Source organism: Hyla sarda, unplaced genomic scaffold (assembly GCF_029499605.1).
Source record: "Hyla sarda isolate aHylSar1 unplaced genomic scaffold, aHylSar1.hap1 scaffold_552, whole genome shotgun sequence".
Lineage (NCBI taxonomy): Eukaryota > Metazoa > Chordata > Amphibia > Anura > Hylidae > Hyla > Hyla sarda.
In genome coordinates, this window is record NW_026610564.1 from 96,411 (window position 1) to 113,808 (window position 17,398).

At 46.5% G+C, this 17,398-nt stretch overlaps 3 protein-coding genes across 3 annotated transcripts; all 3 read right to left on the minus strand.

Annotated features, from left to right (window-relative positions):
* Positions 1–3,550: 3,550 nt before the first annotated feature.
* On the minus strand, positions 3,551–3,862 carry LOC130339800 (histone H4). The gene has a single exon (XM_056554092.1). It carries the CDS (start codon positions 3,860–3,862, stop codon positions 3,551–3,553), a length of 312 nt encoding a protein of 103 aa, XP_056410067.1.
* A 1,499-nt stretch (positions 3,863–5,361) lies between these two features.
* Positions 5,362–5,773, minus strand: LOC130339781 (histone H3). Its single transcript, XM_056554077.1, has one exon. The coding sequence runs from the start codon at positions 5,770–5,772 to the stop codon at positions 5,362–5,364; it is 411 nt and encodes a 136-aa protein (XP_056410052.1). The 5' UTR covers position 5,773.
* Positions 5,774–6,464: 691 nt separating this feature from the next.
* Positions 6,465–7,311, minus strand: LOC130339776 (histone H1B-like). The gene has a single exon (XM_056554072.1). It carries the CDS (start codon positions 7,283–7,285, stop codon positions 6,626–6,628), a length of 660 nt encoding a protein of 219 aa, XP_056410047.1. The 5' UTR covers positions 7,286–7,311; the 3' UTR covers positions 6,465–6,625.
* Between the last annotated feature and the right edge of the window lie 10,087 nt (positions 7,312–17,398).

Genomic DNA, 17,398 nt, shown 5'->3' on the forward strand with positions numbered 1-17,398 from the left:
CTGGGGGTTGTAGCACTTACAGTGGGGGACATGCTGGGGGTTGTAGCACTTACAGTGGGGGACATATTGGGGGTTGTAGCACTTACAGTGGGGGACATATTGGGGGTTGTAGCACTTACAGTGGGGGACATGCTGGGGGTTGTAGTCTTAGAACATCTAGCGGGCAGAGGGTGGATTTGCGGCGCAGGTGGGAGAATGCTGAATGTTGTTCTGTTTGTGGTAAACGAGACTGATCGGAGCTGATCTGCCGGTAATGTGATCTCTACGGTGGGGAGTAGCGGATTATTACAGCAGGAAGATCCCCTGAAATATTGTTACATATAATCTGTTGGCTGTAATCTCCCCATGGAGTATAACCCCCATCATTACACGTTTAGGGAAATAATTCATCCCCTTAACCCTCTGTCTGTAGAAGGCTCCGCCCGCACATCATGTTAGAGATCATCGCTCTGTAGAGACTTCTCCGCATCAGCCTCACTAGGATCCCCTCATCTGCTCCTCCGTTTCCCCTCCGCCGCCCTTGTCTTCTCCCTGGACAAAGACAACAACATAGGAATGTAATCACGTGTACAGGGATCAGACAAAGAGCGGGAAATTCAAAATCTCCAATGAACAAACTATCTGGGTTATCGCTCCGCCCACAAAGTTAACCCTTCAGTGTCCTCGTTATTTATGCTCTTCGTTTCCCCTTCATAGCCCATGGTCATGTGTCAGGAGACTGAATCCTTACAGACCGGGGGGGCGCTCTTCTCTAACCCCAGAATATGCACTGCAGTCCCCGGAGCCCCCGGTCACATTACACTGCAGTCCCCGGAGCCCCCGGTCACATTACACTGCAGTCCCTGGAGCCCCCGGTCACATTACACTGCAGTCCCCGGAGCCCCCGGTCACATTACACTGCAGTCCCCGGAGCGCTCTCTGCTTCACTAGTCCCAATCCCTATATACACTTACATGGTGCACTATAGTAGAGCGCCCCCATATTTAGTCTCCATTCGGGGCTGCATTGACTTTATATTACGTTTTCAAGAAATAAGCCCAATAATTATCCGGATGGATAAAACACCATGTGCACAACCTATTATCTAAAGGGTTACATTAACCCCAAATCTCTGGTTAATCAATTGTTTCCTTATATCTATCCATAGATCGTCTATTTATCACAGCAGTATAAATCTTTACAGTTACAGTTTATACAGATCAGATACATTGTGTTACAATAGCGACACCTGGTGGTGAGAGCTTTGTATTCTAATCTTTACATGTTACAAAATAGTAACAAGTATTTGTATTTCCCAGGTGCTGATACAAGTTACAGAGACACAAATAGATACAACTATGGATGGTGACTAAGACTTATAATAACACAGCACAATAATTTCAGCTGCTCTTATATCTGGTATAGGATAAACAGGGTGTAAAAGTGTCCTAAGGGGATCTAGAACAAATAAATACGTCTGCATTGTCCTCAATATAACATATACTAAAGTGATGTAATATAGAAGGTTTGCATATTAGGGTGAGGAGTAACAGATATTTATCTCCAGGATCCTGAATTATATGATCTCCTTGTTGGAGCTGCGGGGCAGGAGCTGTGACTTGTTTTTCCTTCCAGAATATAGTTGCACATGATCTGTATGGATTCCTGTGTATTATTGGGATCATAAAGTGAACATTACAGTGATGTATTACAAGGATGAGAGAGGAAAGACCACATACCGGCCTCTGCACTATTCCTGCCCCTGTTTGTTGTCGTATCCCCTCATTCTCCCGAGGAGTCCGGATAATATTGCTCTTCACCGGGAAACCCGGATCCGAACCTGGAGATATTCAGGCAGCATTGATTAAAATATTGGGTGAATGTTTGTCAATTTGTCCATCGCGGCTTTTTGCTTAGGGATTCGTCACATTCAGTATAAAGGTTGTTGTGTCATCTGCCTTAATACAAACCTAACACTAAATCCTAAATCTAGAATTAATGATATTTATTCTGAAATAAGAAGTATAAATGTCTATTATGATTTAGTGAAAAGCTCCATAGGGTCTTCTTGTCTCTATCTTATACAGCAGGAGGCCGCGGCTGTAACACATAACCTGTCCCTACTGCACAAGTCATATAGTTGTTAGATGTATTAGTTATTATTATATTATTTTTAATATTTTGCAAACACAATCAGACAAGGACATGCAGAATACATTCATACAAAAATTATTCTACCATTTTTATTACTAGCAGAAGTCCCACACTGAATGAGGATTGGTTGATGAGGTCACATGATCTGTTCCGGCCAATTAACAGATACTTTCCCATTACTGTCAATCTTAATAAGCAATTAGAACGTTCTACTCAATTATAGAGAAACATTCTAATTGCTAATTGAGATTGACAGTTAGGGAATAGTATCCGCCTATTGGCCAGAACAGATCATGTGACTTCATCAGCCAATCCCCATTCAGTGTGGAACATATTAAGATTTGCCCGAGTTGAATACGGAACTATAGTGAATGGAAGAAGGATTTGTGCCGATCTTTCTGGTCACTTACCTGACTGTGTGTACAGCCGCCTCCCTTTTATAATTCGGAATATATGACCCCAATAATACACATGAACCCCCGGTGTCATACGGGTAATGTACAAGCAGTTCCTGTAATGGAGAAACAAATGACAATAGGAACCTAGAGACCATCAGTTACTAGACAAGGGATCCGGAGATATAATAGGAGACAGTATAGATAGGACCTCATTATAGAGATGGCGCCCCCTATACTGTAGCCTTCTGTGTGTAATAGAAGCTCCTGGACACATCAGATCTCCAGCCGCCTCACTCGGTACATGGATACACCGGGACTGGCTTTATACAATGACCGGAAACAATCGCTGACCCGTCCTCGTTATTACAAGGAGGGAGAGGACGGGACAGAATCAAAGAGCGGGAAACTCAAACCCCCGGAGAGGAGCCAAAGAGCGGTCAGTATCCGGCTATAGAACCGCTGGTTATTTTCCCGTTCATTCTACGGGATCAATAGGGGGCGCTGTCCTGTTGGTGGTTAATTACAGAATGGTGTCGGCTAGTAATGTATTCTCCGCAGTGTACAGTGTTAGTACAGAACTCCCGGGCAGCGATCATAATCAGGGCCATGTAATGTTACATTCTACGGTCCCTCCACATGTTCAGGGGAAGGAGTCTCCACATCCTATTATATTCATGGCTCTATATAGAATCACATCACCTCCCACCCGAACTGCTACTAGTTTCCCTGTCACTATACACATCGGCCAATAGTCATCTATATGACAGGACACAACTCGGGCCATTGATATTAAGTCCTAGTAAATCCCCAAAACGGGTTCTCTCCTTATACAGCTTCTATAGCCCTTTCATCCCAACCACGTTAACTATAGAGATAATAGATTATAATAGAAATAATAGACCACTACGACAGATACACAGCAGTGCAGACACAGGGAACTCTAGCTTTTTCCATAGAACATGTGGGCGGCTCTGAGAAGAGCCTTTGGGTTGATGTGATGGAGCCGAGTAGAAGCAGAATTAACCTCCGAAGCCGTAGAGAGTGCGGCCCTGGCGCTTGAGGGCGTACACCACGTCCATAGCGGTGACGGTCTTCCTCTTGGCGTGCTCGGTGTAGGTGACGGCGTCACGGATGACGTTCTCCAGGAAGACTTTCAGGACACCGCGAGTCTCTTCATAGATGAGGCCGGAGATGCGCTTTACACCTCCCCTGCGAGCTAGACGGCGGATGGCAGGCTTGGTGATGCCCTGGATGTTATCCCGGAGCACCTTCCTGTGCCGCTTGGCTCCGCCCTTACCGAGACCTTTTCCTCCTTTACCGCGTCCAGACATCTTCTCTATGAAGCGAGTAGACTGCAAGATATCGAGTGCGGCAGAGTCCGGCTTATATAGCACAGGAGCGGACCGAGAACAATGACGACTTCCGGGGCGTTTATTTTATTGAATTTACATTCCTGGCTCCTCCCTCTCCCTCCGCTGATTGGCTGAACACTGTAACGGTCCCTATTTTGAATCTCCCGCTCCTTCTACATTACTCGCAGCTATTAGTTTGCGGCTGGTTACTAATCCGATCCTTCTCAAAATGTAACGAATAATCTTTAGGAGATCTGAGGAGCAGTCAGTCGTCTGCAAGATTTATATTACCAGCGATATCGGCGAGAATCCGGCCAGTGTAGAATAAAGAGGAAAATCTACAGAACACCGTGAGCAGCTGCATTCATGTTACCCGTCAGGTTCAGGGGTTTGCGCACAGCAGAGAAGCAGATAGCGCTTCTGGTCGGTGAGATTCGGTATTGTACAGATCACAGGGGAAATGATTTATATACAATCGATGAGGCGATTATATTGAGTCCCTAGAAGGTGGGATCAACCCCCCCGCTCTTTATACTCAGAGGATCTGTCGGTACCGGGCAAAATGGCGACAGCTCCGGGTATTACAGCAGCGGTTCTAGCACGAGGAGCGATGTGAGGGCTTCTGATTAGGTCACTAGGGCTGCTATACACAGGGATTAAAAGAAAAGCACATTTGGATCGTCCACCAATATTAATATTTTAGGCAATGAAAGGGTTAAGATGACAGGAAACAATTGTTTACCATAATCCTGCGGACCCAGCCCCGGACTCTGTATGAGCCCAAGCGAAGTATCGGGGGATTCAGATCGTTTTGGTCTGAAGAACGATCCATTCACAAGAATCGATCACTCGGGCAGTATTACCAGGTCTACAGGACTGCTCACCCCCGGGCACCAAGACTCTGCACACATTGTACGACATTATATAAAGCCCCGATATGTGCAATGAGAGTGACCGAGAATAATCGTCCGAGAGCCTAACCCCACGTGTTAATATATGATAGAAGGGGAGAGATCGGAATAATAGATCAGCAGATGATCGGGAATATCACAATCTCGGGTGATCAGCCAATGAACCTCCAGTATCGGGGATATAGCTCTGACCATAGTGTTAACCCTTCAGTGTCCTTGCTGCCTGCCTTGTATTCCTCCTTCATATCCCGATTACTTGTTATATGTCAGGAGTCTGAAGCCAGCAGTCCTGACCGGAGGGGACCGATCCTCTGTAACCCCCAGAATATACACTGCAGTCCCCATAATACCGGTCACCCCCAGGAACTAATACCGCAGAGGACAATTCTATACCTGCACATTTCCAGCACTGAAAGGGTTTATTCTAGAGAACTATACTGGATCCTGCTTATGAGAACAGGCGGAGAATCGGGACAGAACTGGAGACATTCAGGAATCAGCTCGTTCTATAGATAATTTGGTGGCTCTGAAAAGAGCCTTTGTGTTGTATGCGGGTCCCGATTAGATCTAAGCTCTCTCCCCACGGATCCTGCGGGCCAGCTGGATGTCTTTGGGCATGATGGTGACCCTCTTGGCGTGGATGGCGCATAGATTGGTGTCCTCAAAGAGTCCCACCAGGTAAGCCTCGCTGGCCTCCTGCAGGGCCATGACCGCCGAGCTCTGGAAGCGAAGATCAGTCTTGAAGTCCTGGGCGATCTCTCTCACCAGGCGCTGGAAGGGGAGCTTCCGGATCAGCAGCTCGGTGGACTTCTGGTAGCGGCGGATCTCACGGAGAGCCACTGTACCTGGACGGTAGCGGTGAGGCTTCTTCACCCCACCAGTGGCGGGAGCGCTCTTCCTGGCGGCCTTAGTAGCCAGCTGCTTGCGGGGAGCTTTCCCTCCGGTGGATTTACGAGCGGTCTGCTTGGTCCTGGCCATGATTCTCTATAGACAAGTCAGTAAGAAGTGATCGGGAGAGGAAAGAGCAGAACAGTTATAGTCCTGGCCTCATCGTGATTGGATAATGTGAGCCACACCCCCTACATCCCATTGGCTGATTCATATAAAGCTGAGCCCGCCAAAACACATGGGGCGTCAGCCATCGATCTTTGTTCAGAAGAGGCGGGGCCCATCCCGGCCCTATTCGGTCCTGCCTGCGGACAGACGTAACTCCCGGTAATAGCGCCCTCCCCCGTGTCCCCTCAGACATGACGCGGTGCAGTATTCCGAGTGTTCAGATTGTCTGCCGCTCTCCCATATATAGGCTATTCGTGACTGCATGGCTTTATATAGTAATAAGACTAAGCAGCCCAATAACCCTCAGAATAGGGAAAATACAGGGTTACATTCATCCCCAAATCTCTGGTAAATCAGTTTCCGTAATCCCGTCTATCCATAGAGCGTCTATTTATTAAAGCAGTGTAAATCCTTACAGTTTATACACAGGAGATACATTGTGTTACAATAGCGACACCTTGTGGTGAGAGATTTATATAACCTTTTATGTTGCCGATTTGTAACAAGGAGATATTTTCCCCAAGCGCTGACACTATCAGTGTTATGAACACTGAAGTGTGGATGTTCTGCTGTAAGGGGATCTAGCAGTAAAGGCAGATGCATTGTGATTTATATAACAATATAATAAAGTGATGATAATATAGAAGGGATTTATATCACTATCATAACTATATATCCAGGGTGATATCCGGGCGGTGATCATACAGCTCTGTCTGGAGGAGGTGGTGGCTCTGAAAAGAGCCTTTGTGGGATAAGTACAGGACGAGGCTCCCGATTATTTCTTAGCCGCGCTCTTCTTGGCTTTAGTCACCTTCTTAGCCGGGCTCTTGGCAGCTTTGGGTTTGGCCGCCTTCTTAGCCGGGCTCTTGGTCACCTTCTTGGGAGCAGCCTTCGGCTTCTTGGGGCTCTTGGCCGCTGCAGGCTTCTTGGCTTTCTTCGGGCTCTTGGCCGCTGCAGGCTTCTTGGCTTTCTTCGGGCTCTTGGCCGCGCTCGGAGCCTTCTTTGGCTTCTTAGGGGATTTGGTCGCTTTCTTAGCTGCTGCAGGCTTCCTGGCCGCAGCCGCCGGCTTCTTCTTGGCCGCCTTGTCCTTAGTCTCCTGCTGGTTCTTGTTGATCTTGAAGGATCCGGAGGCGCCGCTGCCTTTCACCTGGAGCAGGGTTCCCTTGGTCACCAGCCCCTTGATGGCCAGCTTCAGGCGGCTGTTGTTCTTGTCTACATCGTATCCTCCGGCAGCCAGAGCCTTCTTCAGGGCGGCCAGAGACACCCCACTGCGCTCCTTAGAGGCGGACACGGCTTTAACGAGCAGCTCGGACACGCTGGGACCGGAGGGTTTGTGGCTTTTCTTAGCGCCCCCTGCGGCTGATTTCTTCGGCTGCTTCTTGGACTTTGCGGCCGGATCGGCGGGAGGAGCGGCGGCTGGTGCGGTTTCTGCCATAGTTTATCGCTGCCGTCTATAACAATAAAAATACTGCGGAAGAGAAATATAGATGGCGGAGCTGCTGGCGACTCTTATATAGTCAGTGGCTGCGCTCTGATTGGCTGCTGAGCTGCCATTTTCATGAGCTGTTATTGGCTGACACAGAGCACAGGCCCCGCCCCATTCTGTCTGGTCCCTAAGAATTAAACAACCTACTTCTCATTATACCAGATAGGAGAACAGATACAATTGCTGTGCTGTGTAAATATAAACTTTAGTAACCAACCATAGTTGTTGTATCTATTTGTAACAATTGTATCAGCCTTTGGGGAAATAGAAATACTCGATGTTACAATTTGGTAACATGTAAAGATTAGAGTATAAAGCTCTCACCAGCAGGTGTCGCTGTTGTAACAGTCACTTATTGATTTCTCAGAGATTTAGGAGTAAATGTAAATCCTCTAGGTAATAGGTTGTGCACATCGTGTTTTACCCAACCTGAGAATTATTGCGATTATTTTCTCTTCTGATATATTAATGCTACAGCAGCCCCCCAGATGTAGAATGGATATGGGGGCGCTCTCCTGTACTGCGCCATGTATATAGGGATAGGAATAGTTCTCTGAGGACGTATATTGTCAGCATTCAGATGTCTGTACAGGAGCAGCCGGTAATCAGTGTGAACACCCGAGATGCGGCACCGCGTTATGTCTGAGAGGACACGGGGGAGGCTCCCGGGATTGTTCTCTGCGGTTAACTCTTTCAGTGCTGAGAACTGTGCAGTTATGTAGGATGGTGTCATGTGACTGGGTATGGTCGGATCTGTGCTCTGGGGATAGAGAGGAGCGATCCCCTCGGTCAGCACTGCTGGCTTCAGTCTAATGACAACTGTGACCGCTGACCGACAGACATAAGGAGGACACTGAAGGGTTAACTGTGTGGGCGGAGCTATAGCCCCGATACTGGAGGATCATTGGCTGATCACCGGAGATCATGTGATTGTGATATTCCCGATCTTCTGCTGATTTATTCCGATTTCTCCCCTTTCATCATATAATAACACGTGGGGTCAGGACGGGGTCAGGCTCTCGAACGATTATTCTCGGTCAATCTCATTGCACACATCGGGGTTCCATATAATGAGAAGCGGGAAAATAGCGGAGAGGATTGTTGGGGAACAAAGAGCAGAAATTGGCACAACAAAAAAATGCCGCGGGCACGGAAGAGTTAACAATGATTTAACCGTTTGGTGCCTCCTTGGGGCGGAGCTATAGCTCCATACTTTTTGTTCATTGTCTGTTTATCGGCTCCTCGTGGATCCTGATCTTCCGATCTTGCTGATCGCTTCTCCAGATCTTTTACTCTTCATCCATATAAAATGTGATAGAATAAAGTGAGAAGAGAGTAATGGACGGATATTATACCTGATCGTTTATAGATCTGCAGAGATCGTCCGGGAAATTCTCTCCTAGACCTCCGACCCCTGATTGTTCTTGCGGTAATAATCTGCTGGGTGTGATCAGGGGTCTATGGGGGATGAGATCTTCCTGGGACTAGAACTGACAGTAACTTTCTTATATATCCACATAAACAATAAATGTACAATGTAATAAAAATAGAGAACAAATAAAAGGGGTAAAATACAACTGGATCACTGGATGGTAAAAGGCAGAAATACAAATCATCAATAAAACATCCAGTAAATAGATGATGCGGCTCCTCCGATCAGATGTACAGGGGATAAAGCTGCTGTGCGGAGATCAGTAGTGTGTACTGGGCTGTAGGATAAAATGTATGAAATAACACAGGGAACCAACCGTGTGCACAGACTGATGGTTACAGCCGCCGACCGGGATCGCGTCTATATAGAAGAGTCCTGGGGTCAAGCTGTTCAGGCGATTAATTAGCGCTTCAATTATAAGGTTTCTAAATAAAATAATTTCTGATTTAACCACAAATTGATTTTAAATTGATCAAAGGCAAAACACCTGAAAGTTCACTGCAGGGGTTAATAGGAGATGAAGATTGGCAGTGATTTTACAGCACATAAAGAGAGATGGAAACTATACTACAAACCACCACTAGAGGTCCCCAGAGGACAGGAGATGAGGCTGATGGATTCAGTCCTCATTGTGAATGCAGTAAATGCTCCTGAGGCTTCATCCAGACCGGATGGTTGTAGCTTCAGTGGCGTTGCCACCCGGGTGCGGGGGGTGCGGCCCGCACAGGGTGACACAAAGACGCTCCGCAGCATCCCCCACCGCCTTCACGGTGCGCCCGTCCGTAAACATGTTTGCATGTTTTTATATAGGAAAAGGGGGTGATTTGAACTTTTAACATGGAAGGGGTTAATGCAGCGGTCTTCAAACTGTGGCCCTCCAGATGTTGCAAAACTACAATTCCCAGCATGCCCGGACAGCCAACGGCTGTCCTGGCATGCTGGGAATTGTAGTTTTGTAACATCTGGAGGGGCACAGTTTGAAGACCACTAGGTTAATGTGTGTCTTTCAAACTTTTATTAAAACTTTTTTATTTTATTTATTTCTTTAATGATTCCTCCTATAAGTGTTATAAAGTGTAGATTCCTCAGACAGATGAATAGAGATCTATTGATCTCTATTAATCTGTGTGCTCTGTGATCCATTGATAGAGCCTGGTCCAGCCAGGATCTATCAATGACAGAGCTTGGACTGGAGGAAGCAGTGGTAAGTCCTCCGACTACCTCCATAGTGGATCGCCCCCCTGCGATCGCGCTGCGGGGGGGGGGGCATCCACCCCACTAGCCCACCAGGGAGCATTCACATCTCCCTTTAGACGCCTCTGTCAGCTTTGACAGCGGCGATCTAAAGGGTTAATAGCCAGCAGCGGTGATCGCCGCATGCTGGCTATTAGCAGCGGCCTCTGGCTACTGAGAACAGCCAGGGGTCTGCAGAGTATGGAGCGGGCAGGAATCCTGAGCCCGTTCCATACATACTGCAGAGCGCCGCAAGCATCTCCCCGTGCAGACGCGCCTCCTCCCCTCAGCTCTCCGAAGCTACAGCAGGGGGGAGTGAAGGCAACGGACGCAGGTCTGCACGGGGAGCAAGAAGCCACGCCCCCTCATCTCCCCCCGCACGTCTGCAGAGCAGGGGAGAGGAGACATACACCGCTTCTCATCTCCCCTGCTCTGCTTCAGCTTACACAGGCTGCAGAGTATGGAGCGGGCAGGAGTCGGGTGCCCGCTCCATACAGACTGCAGATCGTCACCGCCGCTGCCGCACTTGTCAGGTCTGGCCCTGCTTGCCCGAAGCCGGGCTAAGGGCCGGACAAATTCCCCTGCCCGGCGCCCAAAACTGCTAGTCCCGGGCGTCGGGCAATAGAAATTCCACATCCCAGCTATAGAGAAGACGTCACCTGTAGTCACTGATATCATTGTGTATTCTCCTCACTATAGAGAAGACGTCCCCTGTAGTCACTGACTACAGGGGACGTCTTCTCTATAGTGAGGAGAATACACAATGATATCAGTGACTACAGGGGACGTCTTCTCTATAGTGAGGAGAATACACAATGATATCACTGATATCATTGTGTATTCTCCTCACTATAGAGAAGACGTCCCCTGTAGTCACTGATATCATTGTGTATTCTCCTCACTATAGAGAAGACGTCCCCTGTAGTCACTGATATCATTGTGTATTCTCCTCACTATGTCCTATCAGAGCTGTAGTCGCTTGTCAGTTCTACAGTTAGGTCAATGAAACTACAACTCCCAGCATAACCTCACCACTGCTCAAAGGGGTACTCTATTGGAAAACATTTTTTTTATTTTTTATCAACTGGTGCTACAAAGTTAAACAGATTTGTAAATTACTTCTATTTAAAAATCTTAATCCTTCCAGCACTTATTATCTGCTGTATAAGAGATTCACAGGAAGTTATTTTCTTTTTTAATTTCTTTTCTTGGACAGAGGTGTCAGCACAGAGCACTGTGGTCATGTCAAGAACTGTCCATAGTAGGAGCAGATCCCCATAGTAAACCTATCCTGCTCTGGACAGTTCCTGATATTGATAGGTGTCAGCAAATAACACTTTGGTCAGACTGGAAAGAACTACACAACTTCCTGTGGGGCATACAACAGCTTATAAGTACTGTAAGGATTAAGATTTTAAATAGAAGTAATTAAAAAATCTGTTTAACTTTCTTGCACCAGTTGATCTAAAAGTAAATGTTTTCCAGTGGAGTACCCCTTTAAGTAATTCTGGGAGCTGTATATTTAAATGGTGAAAACTTCTTTAACACTTTCCTATTCTGTGGCAACTGGTATATCTGATTAACCCCTTAAGGACCAAGGACGTACTGGTACGTCCTTGGTCCTGCTCTTCTGATATAACGCGGGGTTACACAGTAACCCCGCGTCATATCACGGCGGGCCCGGCATCAAAGTGAAGCCGGGACCCGCCTCTAATAGCGCGCAGCGCCGATCGTGGTTCCGCGCGCTATTAACCCTTTAGCCGCGCGCTCAGAGCTGAGCCGCGCGGCTAAAAGTGAAAGTGAAAGTTCCCGGCTAGCTCAGTCGGGCTGTTCGGGATAGCCGCGGCTAATCGCGGCATCCCGAACAGCTGACAGGACAGTGGGAGGGCCCCTACCTGCCTCCTCGCTGTCCGATCGCCGAATGACTGCTCAGTGCCTTAGATCCAGGCATGAGCAGTCATGCGGCAGAATCGTTGATCACTGGTTTCTTTTGAGAAACCAGTGATCAACATAGAAGATCAGTGTGTGCAGTGTTATAGGTCCCTATGGGATAACAATGATCAGTATAAGAGATCAGTGTGTGCAGTGTTATAGGTCCCTATGGGACCTATAACACTGCAAAAAAAAAGTGAATAAAGATCATTTAACTCCTCCCCTATTAAAAGTTTGAATAAGTTTCCAATAAAAAAAAAGTGTAAATAAAAATAAACATATATGGTATCACCGCGTGCGGAAATGTCCGAATTATAAAAATATATCATTAATTAAACTGCTCGGTCAATGGCGTGAGCGCAAAAAAATTCCAAAGTCCAAAATAGTGCATTTTTGGTCACTTTTTATATAATTTAAAAATGAATAAAAAGCGATCAATAAGTCCTATCAATGCAAAAATGGTACCGTTAAAAACTTCAGATCACGGCACAAAAAATGAGCCCTCATACCGCCCCATACACGGAAAAATAAAAAAGTTATAGGGGTCAGATGATGACAATTTTAAACGTATTAATTTTCCTGCATGTAGTTATGATTTTTTCCAGAAGTCCGAAAAAAATCAAACCTATATAAGTAGGGTATCATTTTAATCGTATGGAACTACAGAATGCATATCAGGTATCATTTTTACCGAAAAATGTACTAAGGAGAAACGGAAGCCCCCAAAAGTTACAAAACAGCGATTTTTTTTCAATTTTGTCGCACAATGATTTTTTTTCCCCCTTCACCGTAGATTTTTGGGCAAAATGACTGACGTTATTACAAAGAAGAATTGGTGGCGCAAAAAATAAGCCATCATTTGGAATTTTAGGTGCAAAATTGAAAGAGTTATGATTTTTTAAAGGCAAGGAGCAAAAAACGAAAATGCAAAAACGGAAAAACCCCTGTTCCTTAAGGGGTTAATATACTGGAATTTCTCACAATGCGCTACAACAGTGGTGTCTGTCAAAACAGGCTAAAAACTTACTGGGGGGAGGGGGTAGGTATGGGGGTGACACCCTTTTCTACACCACCGGGTGACACCAACCCTAGCAACGCCACTGTGTAGCTTTATAACTTTTAGATCTAAAACATTTCCAAGGCTTCAGTTTTTGAAATCTGTTACATTTTTGGGCTGGTACCTGTTTAATTGGAGGGATTTAAGTGGTATTGGGGCTTATCTCATGTGTTGGGCACAATGGGGGAGATTTATCAAAACCTGTACAAAGGAAAAGTTGACCAGTTGCCCATAGCAACCAATCAGATCGCTTCCTTCATTTTGCAGAGGCCTTGTTAAAAATGAAAGAAGCGAGCTGATTGGTTACTATGAGCAACTGGGCAACTTTTCCTCTGGACAGGTTTTGATAAATCTCCCCCAATGGCGTGAGGCACTCTGCATTTTGGATGAAATCAACATAAGAGAGCTGATGAAGCAAACAACTACACTGCTCGAAAAATAAAGGGAACACGTAAACAACACAATGTAACTCCAAGTCAATGACACTTCTGTGAAATCTCACTGTCCACTCAGGAACAACACTGATTGACAATCAATTTCACATGCTGTTGTGCAAATGGAACAGACAATAGGTGGAAATTATAGGTAATTAGCAAAACACCCCCAATAAAGGAGTGGTTCTGCAGGTGGTGACCACAGGCCACTTCTCCGTTCCTATGCTTCCTGGCTGATGTTTTGGTCACTTTGAATGCTGGCGGTGCTTTCACTCTAGTGGTAGCATGAGATGGAGTCTACAGCCAACACAAATGGCTCAAGTAGTGCAGCTCACCCAGGATGGCACATCAATGCGAGCTGTGGCAAGATGATTTGCTGTGTCTGTCAGTGTAGTGTCCAGAGCATGGAGGCGCTACCAGGAGACAGGCCAGTACATCAGGAGTTGTTGAGGAGGCTGTAGGAGGGCAACAACCCAGCAGCAGGACCGTTACCTCTGCCTTTGTGCAAGGAGGAGCAGGAGGAGTACAGCCAGAGCCCTGCGAAATGACCTCCAGCAGGCCACAAATGTGCATGTGTCCACTCAATCGGTCAGAAACAGACTCCATAAGGGTGGTATGAGGCCCGATGTCCACAGGTGGGGGTTGTGCTTACAGCACAACACCGTGCAGGATGTTTGGCATTTGCCAGAGAACACCAAGATTGGCAAATTTGCCACTGGCGCCCTGTGCTCTTCACAGATGAAAGCAGGTTCAAACTGAGCACATGTGACAGATGGGACAGAGTCTGGAGATGCCGTGGAGAATGTTCTGCTGCCTGCAACATCCTCCAGCATGACCGGTTTGGCGGTGGGTCAGTAATGGTGTGGGGAGGCATTTCTTTGGGGGCCGCACAGCCCTCCATGTGCTTACCGAGATGAGATCCTCAGACCCCTTGTGAGACCATTTGCTGGTGCGGTTGGCCCTGGATTCCTCCTAATGCAAGACAATGCTAAACCTCATGTGGCTGGAGTGTGTCAGCAGTTCCTGCAAGAGAACGGCATTGATGCTATGAACTGGCCTGCCCGTTTCTCAGACCTTAATCCGATAGAGCACATTTGGGACATGATGTCTTTCTCCATCCACCAACGCCACGTTGCACCACAGACTGTCCGCCACCTCATCAGGAACATTCCCAGGCATTGTAGGGAGGTCATACGGGCACGTGGAGGTCACACACACTACAGAGCCTCATTTTGACTTGTTTTACGAACATTACATCAAAAGTTGGATCAACCTGTAGTGTGGTTTTCCACTTTTATTTTGAGTGTGACTCCATATCCAGACCTCCATGGGTTGATAAATTTGGTTATACGGTTACAAAAATACCCAATTTATGTAGGTTTATTATACTACTTAAAAAACAAATTATAACTACATGCACCAAAATTTGTATGTTTAAAATTGTCATCTTCTGACCCCTATAACTTTTATTTTTTATTTTTTTTCCATATACGGTGATGTGTGAGGGCAAATTTTTTTGTGTGCAGTTGTCTGTAGTTTTTATCGGTATCATTTTTGTTTTGATGGGACTTTTTTTTTTTTTACATATAACCATGGACCTTACGGTTCAACCCCTTGAGTTCGAAGCCATTTTTGATCTCTTCGTTTTTTCCTTCTCTCCTTCTATAAATCATAACGCTTTCAATTTTCCACCTACAGACCCATATCAGAGCTTGATTTTTGTGCAACCTATTTTACATTGTAATATTGTCAATCATTTCACCCCAAAATCTATGGTAAAGGGGGCGCATCTTGACACGCTGGCTACAGGTTGCACTCTGTAAGAGCTCTGTAATATAAAAAGTTGGAGGGACTCCCTCAAGACCCCCAAGGTGCTACACAGCAGTTTACGGCTTACTTTTGGCCACAAACAGAGACTGCTGATCTCCCGCTACAAACGCGGCCTGTTACCGCCTTACCTCAGGCCGTGGCAGGTTACCCACTCACTTTCTCTGGTCATCACGTACGCCACACTGGAGACACGGCGGCACTCTCATCTGCTGTCTGAAGCCCTACACCACTCACCCCTGCCGCCACAAAAGCCCATCAGAGCCCATAATGAAAAGCTCCTGGGAAGATTTCCCCTCTGAGGCACCGGCACACCGCTGATGCGGTCAGGGCCAACGTTAGAGCGGGGAAAACCAGGCAATTGCCTAGGGCCCCCATCCCCCAGGGGGGCCCCTGCTAGCTGCTCAGTAGCGGATCAGCAGCCCGCTGCAGCCCGGTCGTGGCCACTTTAAAACAGTGGTGGGCCCGGACACTTCTCCTGTTTTTTCTATTTTTTCATATTTCCTTACCTGGCTGCGCTCGGCAGGCTCAGGTAATGCGGCGGATCTTGTGGGCTGTGTGGATAATATGACGAGTGACGTCTGCTGCCGCCTCCTCTGCGTGGCGTCAGGGGCGCCACTCCTGCCGAGCACGGCCATGTAAGGAAATATGAAAAATAGAAAAAGCAGGGGGAGAGGGGGGACCTAATGTGTGGGAACTTTACTGCCAACCTAATGTGGGGGAACTATACTGCCAACCAAATGTGGGGGAACTATACTGCCAACGTAATGAGGGGGAACTATACTGCCTACCTAATGTGGGGGGAACTATACTGCCTACCTAATGTGGGGGGAACTATAATGCCTACCTAATGTGGAGGGAACTATAATGCCTACCTAATGTGGAGGGAACTATAATGCCTACCTAATGTGGAGGGAACTATACTGCCAACATAACGTGTGGGAACTATACTGCCAACCTAATGTGGGGGAACTATACTGCAAACCTAATGTTGGGGAACTATACTGCCTACCTAATGTGGGGGGAAATATACTGCCAACGTAATGTGGGGGGGGGGGGAACTAAACTGCCAACGTAATGTGGGGGAACATACTGCCTACCTAATGTGGGGGAACTATACTGCCAACCAAATGTGGGGGAACTATAATCTAATGTGGGGGGAATTACACTGCCAACCTAAAGTGGGGGAACTATACTGCAAACATAATGTTGGGAAGCTATACTAGCAACCTAATGTGGGGGACTACAACCTAATTTGGGGAAACTGTACTGCCTACCTATTTTGGGGGAACTACAACCTAATTAATGTGGGGGAACTATAATGCCTACCTAATGTGGAGGGAACTATAATGCCTACCTAATGTGGAGGGAACTATAATGCCTACCTAATGTGGAGGGAACTATAATGCCTACCTAATGTGGAGGGAACTATACTGCCTACCTAATGTGGAGGGAACTATACTGCCAACATAACGTGGGGGAACTATACTGCAAACCTAATGTGGGGAACTATACTGCAAACCTAATGTGGGGGAACTATACTGCAAACCTAATGTGGGGGGGAACTATACTGCCAATGTAATGTGGGGGAACTATACTGCCTACCTAATGTGGGGGGAATTATACTGCAAATATAATGTTGGGAAGCTATACTGGCAACCTAATGTGGGGGAACTATACTGCCAACCTAATTTGGGGAACTACAACCTAATTTGGGGAAACTGTACTACCTACCTATTGTGGGGGAACTACAACCTAATTAATGTGGGGGAACTATACTGCCAACCTAATCTTGTGAAGCTATACTGGCAACCTAATGTGGGGGAAATATACAGTCAACCTAATGTTGGGGAACTATATTGCCAACCTAATGTGGGGGAACTATATTGCCAACCTAATGTGGGGGAACTATGCAAAAATATAAAATGGTACTATTCTGATCCCTATTACTCTTTTATTTTTCCGTATATGGGGATGTATGAGGGTATTTTTTTGTGCTTTGAATTGTAGTTTTTATCGGTAACATTTTTGTTTTGTTTTTTCAATTGCTTTTTAGATATTTTTTTGGTATTTGAAGTGACCAAAAATGTGTAAATCTGGTTAGTGCACTATTACGACTTTTGAAGCCCCTCTTTAGATTTTGCCTA

Excerpts from the sequence above, each read along its gene's own strand:
- LOC130339800 (XM_056554092.1), bottom strand. The coding sequence starts at position 3,862 with ATGTCTGGACGCGGTAAAGGAGGAAAAGGTCTCGGTAAGGGCGGAGCC.
- LOC130339781 (XM_056554077.1), bottom strand. The coding sequence starts at position 5,772 with ATGGCCAGGACCAAGCAGACCGCTCGTAAATCCACCGGAGGGAAAGCT.
- LOC130339776 (XM_056554072.1), bottom strand. The coding sequence starts at position 7,285 with ATGGCAGAAACCGCACCAGCCGCCGCTCCTCCCGCCGATCCGGCCGCA.